Here is a 9,972-nt window from a genome sequence, read left to right on the forward strand (position 1 = left end):
AGGTGACTAAAGAACAGACCCGCTAAAAGAAACCTGTGCAACAGGTTGTGTGGAGAATTAGATTTCTAGTGCCAAGCCCAAAATTCAGAGGCTTGTCACAAAAGTGGGATGTTAAGGAAACTTGGAGCAAAATGCAAAATCCTCACTCTGATGTTCTTGAATTTTGTTGCAAGTGTTTCACACAACCCTAGCAATGACATGCAGTCGCCCCTTCAAGTTTCCAGAGGACTGAAAATTAACAAAGACTACTGTACTTTATTGATGCTACAAACGTTCCTCTCTCTGTTACTGGTGCTAAGTGCCAGTATTAAAGGCTAACATCTCAGTGGCTTACTTGCTGTTGCCCACAAAAGCTTATGCTCAAATAAATTTGTTAGTCTCTAAGGTGCCACAAGTACTCCTTGTACTCCGGATACAGACTAACACGGCTGCTACTCTGAAACCTGTTACTTGAGCTTGCTATTAAATGGTGTAATTTGGCCCCTGATATTAACATTCCCAAAAGTTTAATAGTTCATTTGTCTAGAGAGAGCACCTGACTCACAAGCAACATTGATCATTGCTAGCTACTCAGCGAGTCAAACATATTTTAGGGCAGATTACACACTTACACTGGTACAGATTCAGATCAAAAGAGAGCTGAGCTCTGACCTCAGAATCTGAAGATTTTGTTTTAAAAAGAAAAATGCAGGTCTGACAAGTGTTACCCTGGGCCTTGTGGAAACAACAACACAGATGTTTTCTCAGCTCAAGAGCAGGAGGGAGGGAGATGCCTATCAAGGTAAGCAACAAGGTGAAAGAACTATTGAAATGGAGGAAGAAAGACAGAAGTTGCAAAAGGGTTTAAGGAACATAATAGTGCTGCTATCAGAACAAACTGCAAGAGGAGTGATAAGGAGAGGGACTGAATGGAAGAGGAGCCTTCAAAGAATCACTGGCCTGCTCCTGCTCCCACTGAAGTAAATGGGAAATCTCAATTCTCCTCAGAGCACAGACAAGAGCCCTGAAGCCATGCTGAGCTTGGCAACCTTAAGGCAGCTGGCTTTGTACTGGCTTATCTGGCCTTGCCTTGACCCATTCTCACTGATCCTCACCTAATTTATCAGAAACCCTGAGGGACAAGACCCCAAGGCTTTAGAGAAAATAAACTGGGGGGCTGGGGAAGCCCTGGGTGGCATTTTCAAATGAGTCAGGTGCACAATTACCTCAACTGTGCATGCAAATCCGGTAACGGCACACACCAAATTGGCACATGCTTGGCTGTTGTTGCAACAGGTTTTGCAGGCAGCTATAACCTGTTGCCCAAAAAAAAATTCACAGGATTTGTTTTCAATTCCAATTAAGTCATTAAAATGTTGGTGTCTTAATACAAGGAAGCATGGAAAAGACACCAAACGAGTCTTTGACATTAGCTATCTCCCAATTATTTGTATAGCACACAAACCACGATAGGCACTTTACAGACATAGCAGATAACAAGACAAAGGGGCCAAATCTGCTCTGTGGGATAGCTGCCCATAATGCACAGCTCCCAATGCCGCTGCAAGTGCCACAAATGTGGCCACGCCAGTGCGCTTGCAGCTGTCAGTGTGGACAGACTGCAGCGCTTTCCTTACTGCACTCTCTGAAAGGCTGGTTTAACTCAAAGCACATCTGCAAGTATAGCCACGCCCTGACTTCATCATATTCCAAACAGATCTGGAGCCTGGTGTTTGAAACTATGCCACAAACTCTGCGATTTTCAAAGCCAGTATTATTAAACAAAACAGGGTTTTTTAGGAATTCCTTGAGGCAAAAATAGTTGATTTCCCTCTCCAAAAAATTCTATTACAGTGTTAATTAACTAAAACTGTTCGTGGTGGGAGAATTGATTGAACCTATTAAATTGACAAGCTACAATATTTATTAGGCAGCCAATCCAGCGAATGTCTGTCCTCTTAACTACCATGCCCCATTGAAACTTCTTGAGTACCCATCAAAACTGAATCTTGCAGCGCTCCCACCCAAAAGCCTTCCTCACCGTGGCTGCACTTTGTGTGGAACAATATACAAGAGAACAGGTGAAGGGGTTAGGCGAGTATCTGGTGAAACATGGAGCGTATTAGTGACTTACATTTGGAGTTCATTCCTGTTGCTTCAAACTGCTTAAATTGAACACTTCCCCTCCTCTCCCCCCCCCCCCCCCATTGCTTTAGTCACTGGGTGGTGCTGAAATCCCTAACAGGGATGAATTGGGAACTCTGACCTTTGCACTAATACCTCTTTTTTCCCTTCCTTTCAGGTGCTGCCTGTAGTCATGGAAAGGAGCCACTACAAAAGGATTGTAAAGCTTTCAGATTGACCGAAGAATATCAGCCTAGGAAGCAGAGCTCAGATCAAAGCACTCCCATATCAGGGCTGCACAGAAGGACAGGGAGGGGGTCACTATAGTATCTCAAAGTCTAAGGAACCACGTTTGTTTAACTGGAAATAACTGGTAAGATTTAAGAAAGCTACAGTGCTAGGGCCAGGCTGTATTTGCAAGGGCATGAGTCACACTTGCTAGAGAGCACCACACAAGTCATTAGACTCCAAATGCTTTATTTTAGCCACTATTTAATGCAGGCTGTTATAAATCAGGCTAGTCACACAGAAGCATCCCAAATGGCCACTGACTTCATGTCAAATGCATAGCCCTTAATGTGCAATAAACCTCCATGTTTTTAGAAGTCTCATTTTACTGGATTTACTTACCAGGTATTTAGATGTTGGCAACTGCACACAGAACAGCATGCATTTCTCAGTCGTCTTCCTCTCTAAGCATTACATTGACAATAAAAGCGCAGCACTGCAGTTCCAACAACTGCTATGTTCAGGATTCACAGAATCCTTTCCCACATCTATCAACTACAGAATAAGGCAATATTTGCCCAGTTGTGTTTTATTTTAGATAAATACCTGTTGCATTATACAGGTCTGACGCACAAGTCTGCTAACAACGGTAAAGCAATCAAATTGAAGGAGGATGGGGTGTTGGCTTTCCCACAGTAACATCCTTAAGCATGGGCCACTGACAGGACTTTGCCCTTTAGTAGCAAGAAAATTCCAAGTAGCTAAAGCATTGGAGACTTAGGGTTTTTTAGAAGCAGATATTCCATTCGGGCCACATTCTCCTATCTGACCTGTTTGAGGGCAGCAACTTCACACTAGCTGTTTTCCAAACGCTCCCGCTGCTTATTAACAGGCTGAGTAGGGTCCTATTGCTCCCGGTGAACTAGCACCATCTTTCTTAAAGAACCCAGGAGAAGCTACTGGCAAACAGCACATTGTGTTGCTTAGATTTGTCATTGCTTTTTTCCTCATTCCACAAGAGGGTTTCAAATTCTTCTATTTGCTTCCCACTACTTTGGCTGTTCTCATGGGATTACAGCGGATCTGGGATTCATGGAACTAAAGCTCCCATTTTACAAATCTTCTCGCAATTGGTCTCCCTGCCTTCCAAGATGTCCATGGCTGTTAAACAGGCTGCTACACACAGATGACCGAGTATTACTGCATTTTTGCAGTCTGCATTCCAAGGGGATTCCTGGCTACAGGTCCCTATTGTTGGGTTAAACTGGGACACATGGGATATAGATAAACGGTGTTTACAAGCGGATGTCAGGTGAATATTACCAACACCCCTTAAAAAAAAAATCTCAACACAAGTTACACACTCCTATTATTAAATATTAGCATGATCACCAATGTCAGATCTTTGCTTTCAGACCCATTCAGCAGTCTCCACTTGCCCTGGATTTCATCAACACAGAAACTGACGCCTTTAAAAATAATGCCATGGGAACCTAACAGGCTGTGTTTAGTTTGTACAATTTCTGGCAACCTTGGAGCATTTCTAGCAACCCTGAAAAGGAACACGTGTTCCCTTTCCCCTTCAGCCTTTGAAAGAGAAACCACGTTTGGAGAATTCAGAGAAGATGCCTCCAAACAACTAACCAAGTGACAAGCTTTTTAGAAAAGTGAGGGGGGAGGAAATCACCCCTCACCATCCCTTCAAAATGATCTTCCACAATCAGCCCTTTCGCGGAGCTAAAGAAAATGAACACTCTGCAAAAATGCAACTGCTATTTGCAGGGCACAAACACAAGGGCACACACCTGGGAAAAAATACTAATGAAAAGATTGTCACCCTGCTGTTTTCTGAAACAGCAAATTGCTCTCCTAATGACCTAAAATGGGCCAGATAATTTGTTGCAGGATTTCCCTCTCTCGCACCCTTCTTTTCTAAAAGGAACCGCTGGGCTAATTCCACATAGCCAGTGGACCTGAAATCTACCTTTGCAAACACAGACTGATGGAAGAAAAACAAGATCTTGATTTACACGGGGGGGCAAAGCCCTCCTGAAGAGGAAATGCACCACACAACCAGAGCCAGGCGTATTCCTAGGGAATTTAATGCAGCTCCGCTTTGCTAAAGCATGGGACGAAAATTGCCGAGGGGCTGCTTCAAACCATCCCGTGGGGAGGCGACCCCTGGCCATTCAATGCAGCGGCTCCAAAAACAACCACAACAACAACAAAAAGTTTCCTCAACTCACAGTATCAGAGGGGTAGCCGTGTTAGTCTGAATCTGTAAAAAGCAACAGAGGGTCCTGTGGCACTAAGTACTGGGAGCATAAGCTTTCGTGGGTAAGAACCTCACTTCTTCAGATGCAAGTGAACTCAACTCACAGGTCCCCCCTTCGCTGGGTGGCGAGAAGAGCAAACGGGAGGAGAGGGCGCCTGGGGCAAAGCAAACACGGACCTGAAGAGGCATTTCCCACATCGCTTTGTGCGCGGCTGGCCCCATTCATCGGCCGGCGAGCGCCTCCATTCAAGGGAGAGGCGGCCGGCGCCGGGCTACCTGGGGCGGCGGGGGAGGAGAGCCATGGCCAGGGGGCTCGGGGCAGGTGCCCCCGGAGCCAAAAGGCGCGGGGGGGGGCCGTACCTGGATGGTCTGGTTGGGGTCCCCTCCTGCCACCGGCCCGCCGACCAGCTTGCAGTACAGATCCTCCACGGCGCGGGGGCTCCGGCTGCCGCCGCGCTCTTCCCCGCAGGTGGCGGTGGCGGAGATCCGGGTGCTCTCGGCCAGGTTGAAGTAGGGCGGGTGCAGGCTGTAGCCGTTCACGTCCCCGGGCAGGGGGACCCGCGGGCGAGCCGCGCCGGCGGGCAGCGCCGCCGCCAGCAGCAGCAGAGACACCAGGGTCCCCCGGAGCCTGCCCGCATCCATCTCCCTCCTCGCCATTTTCACCGGGGCTGCGAGGCGAGGGACGGAGAAGGGGGGAGAGGAAGTTGGCGGGGACGAGCCTAGCGCTGCTGCCCGGCGGGGCGCATCGCGGCGGGGAGAGCTGGCGGGGGAGCGGGCTGCACGCGGGGGAGCCGCCGCCGCCGCCGAGGCTGGGTGTGTGCAGCCGCGGAGCCAAGCTGGGCAGAGGCAGGGCTGCCTAATCAAGTGATGAGCCATCAATCTCTGCCCTCCCCGCCCCTCCCCGGGGCCGGCTCCTGCCCCTGCCCCGCCAACGCGCCCGCCGCGGCTTTGCAAACCCCTTCGGCGGCAGCCGCCCCCCGGGACGAGGTGGGGGGAGTGGCCGCGGGATTATTCATGCGACTGTCTTGGCAGCCCTGGGTTAACCCCTTCCTACGCCAGAGCGGGTCCCCCGCGCTCTTGCCAGAGGCGTCTCTCTTTGCACTCTTTTGCCACTCCATGTCCACGTTAAAATGTCCCCCCCCGGGAAAGATATCTACAGAACAGTGCCCCCTCTCAATAAACAAACACAACGAGGAGTCCTTGTGGCACCTTAGAGACTAACACCTTTATTTGGGCCTAAGCTTTCGTGGGCTCGAACCCACTTCATCAGAGGCATGAAGAGAAAAGTATATACCTGCTCCTGTATTTTTCCCTTCATGCATCTGATGAAGTGGGTTCTAGCCCAGGAAAGCTTAGGCCCAAATAAAGGTGTTAGTCTCTAAGGTGCCACAAGGTCGCCTCCTTGGTTTTGCTGATACAGACTGACACGGCTACCACTGTGAAAGTTAGTACAGTATCATGTTTACTTTTACAGCTATTTTCTGACAAATCCATGTAAACGCCATGTTCAAAATCACCTGCCCCTATTAGGTCAGCAGCTGAACTACTTGAAGGAGGATGGGCCCAATGGGGTGAATTTTTTTTTTTTGAAATGATTGATATAACTTTTACCGACCCCATGTGTCTGCTTCCTGGAACTCCTGCCCTGCTGGGCTCAGCTCTGCCCTCTTGTATTGTCATCCTCTTTTGATACTTGTTAAACAACACCGTGGATTAGCGCAATTTTTAAATCGTCAATAAAAAGTTGAAAAGTTCAAATAAAAAGTTAGTAACTAAAAATCAGATTAAAAAGTTTAATTGCCTTAGGTTAACAACACTGAGGGGAAAAAAGCAAAATCTAATTTTCTTGTCACCAGTCGTCCCGTTGGTTCGTTTCTTTTTGCCATTACACACAGTTTAGACACTGAAAACAGAGTGGTTACCTTATTTGAGTCATTTCATTTCCTGGTTCTCCTGCATTGGTTTAGAAAAATGCTGTTGTATTTGCCTCTCCAGCACCGGGGTTGGGGGGTATTTAAATGCAAGCAAAAAATACTAACAGGAGATTTTATATTTTTAATAAAATAAATGTTATGGCTAAACTACATGGTAGTGTCTCTTTAATTTAAACATATTTAACTGATGATGTTTGCAGGATCCAGGTGCGCTAAGTCCTGTATCCTGCAAACACTTATATGCATGTACTTATCTTTAAGTACAGAGTAGTACTATTGATGTCATGTACTCACACGCAGACTAATTTGCAGGGTTGTAACTGTAAAAGTAAATTTAATACCAGCCTGAAACATAAAATGAGGGTAAATCTAGAATGCTGGTCCCGCTGCATTGTTATAGGACTTGATCTGACTTTGCCATAAGCAATAGAAGAACTTAATTGTGCCATAGTGGTTCTCTTTCTTAAGCCTTTGCACTCAACTAACAGGCTGTCATGAAGTTTCTCCTCTTTCATTAGCAGTTTCCAATTATTACACATTACCCCCTTCCCCTCTTTTGTGGAATAGCCTATCTGGAGCTATTCCTCTGGACAGCCTCTTTTTTAATCTAAATTCATGCTTTACGCTTAAATTTTTTAAATGCCCACACAATGATGTGCTTAATTTGAATATTTAGCTACCGTAGTTGTGCGTGCAGATCAAGTGTGTCCATGCACGCACATTTTGTGCAGTACATTTGCACACCTCAGTTTTTGTACTGTAGCTATCTATCTTCATTGTTTTAAGGGGTTGTTCTGTGATCCTTTTACTTGATCTAATTTTTTTAAATGATACAATAATGCACAATACAATAATATGTATATTGCAGCACCAGTCGTAGCAGGATGGGAACAATGACATGCCATTGGAACCACCGGAAAATGCTGCTTGGAGGAAGCCAGCATGACCCCAAGGACACTACAATACACCTTGCTACAACCGGTATGATATTAGAAGCGCTGACATTCCACTTGGATTAACTAGTGTGCTACTTGGAAGAGCTGGTAGGTCACTAGAAAACTCACCGTGCAGATCCAAACTGGCACGCCACCACAAGCCGGAAAGCGTTACAGTGCCAGCTGCTCCTCCGCTGGCACTGCGTAGCATGAGATTGTATTAGCATGACATCATGACTTCTGAAGGTACAGTGGCTAAGGGTGCGTTAGTCTGCCGGGTTCTACATGGCAAGGAAGCATTAGAGCACAGCAGCCAAGCCCATTCAATTAGCAGGGACTTCCTGCAATGCTTTCAAGTTTCTTTTAACCCCCTCCTCTTCCAGGTTTCAGAGTAGCAGCCGTGTTAGTCTGTATCCGCAAAAAGAAGAACAGGAGTACTTGTGGCACCTTAGAGACTAACAAATTTATTAGAGCATAAGCTTTCGTGGACTACAGCCCACTTCTTCGGATATGCATCCGAAGAAGTGGGCTGTAGTCCACGAAAGCTTATGCTCTAATAAATTTGTTAGTCTCTAAGGTGCCACAAGTACTCCTTTTCCTCTTCCAGGGCCACCCGGTGGGGGAGGGGGGGAGGGGCGGCAAGTGGGTCAATTTGACCCGGGCTCCACAGGGGCCCCCACGAGAATATAGTATTCTATAAGATTGCAACTTTTTTTTATGGAAGGGGCCCCTGAAATTGCTTTGCCCCAGGCCCCCTGAATCTTCTGGGTGGCCCTGTCCTCTTTAGGGAGCTTTATTAAGACTTGAAAATCCTCTAAGAAGTAGTTGCATTCAGAAACCTTTTTCCCCTGCTTCCCCCATTTAGGGCCAAATTCTGCTCACCTTACTTACAGGAGTAGCTCCATTTAACTGTAACCCAGCTGACTAAGAAGCAGTGATTGTTCCTTAAAATGCACATTTAAAAGGATTATTTCCCATTGGTAAGGTTTAATAGCAGTGTTTGAATATGGAATTTTTTTTTAGTAATAGTTAACTAACATATCCTATGTAGAGAAATCCAAAACTGCAATGGACAGGAAAATTAAAACGAACTTCCTTAAACAATATTAAATGCCCCATTCGTTACGGGACTCAAGCAATTAATTATCTGTGAATGTAAAAAAGTTAACAGTGAAAGCAGGGCATGGATTAACAAATAACCTCTTTCTCCCGCAAGGGAATTAGGAGGCAAAACAGCAATAGCAAATCCAATCACTTTAATCCCTCTAGTGGTAGCCTCCTGTCACATAATTAATCATCCCTCCAAAATGCAATTAAGAATAGGAATTATTTATTAAGAGTGAAATCAGAGTTAACACATTTAGTAATGTAGTATTAGCTGCAAGGTTTCCATGAGCAGAGGGATCGGGTACAATGATAACTGTGATGCCTGAATTTGAACAGTTTCAATTTAACTGTGGAACTGCTTTGTGTAAGGACTTGCAGTTCACATTTAAGGACAAAAAACAGGATATCTAATGCTTCCAGATGAGCAATGGAAATAGAGTCTGTGCTAAAGAAACGTTTCCATTTGCAGAAAGTACACCTCTACCCCGATATAACGCTGTCCTCGGGAGCCAAAAAATCTTACCGCGTTATAAGTGAAACCATGTTTTATATTGAACTTGCTTTGATCCGCCGGAGTGCGCAGCCCCGCCCGGCCAGAGCGCTGCTTTACCACGTTATATCCGAATTCATGTTCTATCGGGTCGTGTTATATTGGGGTAGAGGTGTATAAGAAGTAGCGATAGGCAGAGGATTTATAACATTGTTGATTATTTTATTTTGAGATTAACAGAAGAAGTAAACCAATGCTTTTTACATATTCTTATCAAGAAAAAATAAAATGCTATACACTAAGACCAAACATTTTCATGAGCAGGAACAAATTTTGGGTCACATGTTATCTTGGTAGTGAAGAATAAAGGCTCCCAAATTAGTTACTGATTTTGAAAATCCTGCACTAAGGGTCCAATCCTAGCAGATGATGACAGCCTCTTATATGGTGCTTCAGTTCTAGTTCCGCAATGTGTAGGATTAGGCACTAGTACCGAACACTGTTCCCAGCTGCCCAGTCTACGAAGACCGTATACTTCACACGTATAGAATGCCTTTCATTTGAGCATCTCCAAGCGTGTTACAAGCATTAATTCCTCTTCACCACATGCGCATGATATTGATGACAATACGCAGCAGTTTTCATCTGAGGATTTCAGCCTACTTTAGAGCCATGGGTCAATATCACAATCTCCACTTTACAAACAATGAAGCTGAGGCACAGAGAGGTGAAATGACTTGCCTCAGGCCACACAGAGATTCAGTGGCAGGGCCAAGAATAGAGACAGAGTCTCCTGACTCCCATTTTGATACCCTGCCCAGTGAGCCACACTTAAGAACTGCCAGACTGGGTCAGGCCCATGGTCCATCGAGTCGACCAGTATCCCATCGCTGAGAGTGG

The 9,972-nt window shown here is 45.7% G+C and overlaps 1 protein-coding gene across 1 annotated transcript in view; it reads right to left on the bottom strand.

The window, feature by feature from the left end:
- Nucleotides 1–5,924, bottom strand: part of LAMA5 (laminin subunit alpha 5) — a 167,844-nt gene extending 161,920 nt beyond the window's left edge. The window contains 3 exon segments of the mRNA XM_008178587.4: nucleotides 4,967–5,503; nucleotides 5,506–5,798; nucleotides 5,801–5,924. Coding sequence (XP_008176809.3) covers nucleotides 4,967–5,503; nucleotides 5,506–5,798; nucleotides 5,801–5,924 — 954 coding nt within the window.
- Nucleotides 5,925–9,972: the final 4,048 nt, after the last annotated feature.

The sequence above is a fragment of the Chrysemys picta genome, chromosome 13 (genome assembly GCF_011386835.1).
Source record: "Chrysemys picta bellii isolate R12L10 chromosome 13, ASM1138683v2, whole genome shotgun sequence".
NCBI classification, from domain to species: domain Eukaryota; kingdom Metazoa; phylum Chordata; order Testudines; family Emydidae; genus Chrysemys; species Chrysemys picta.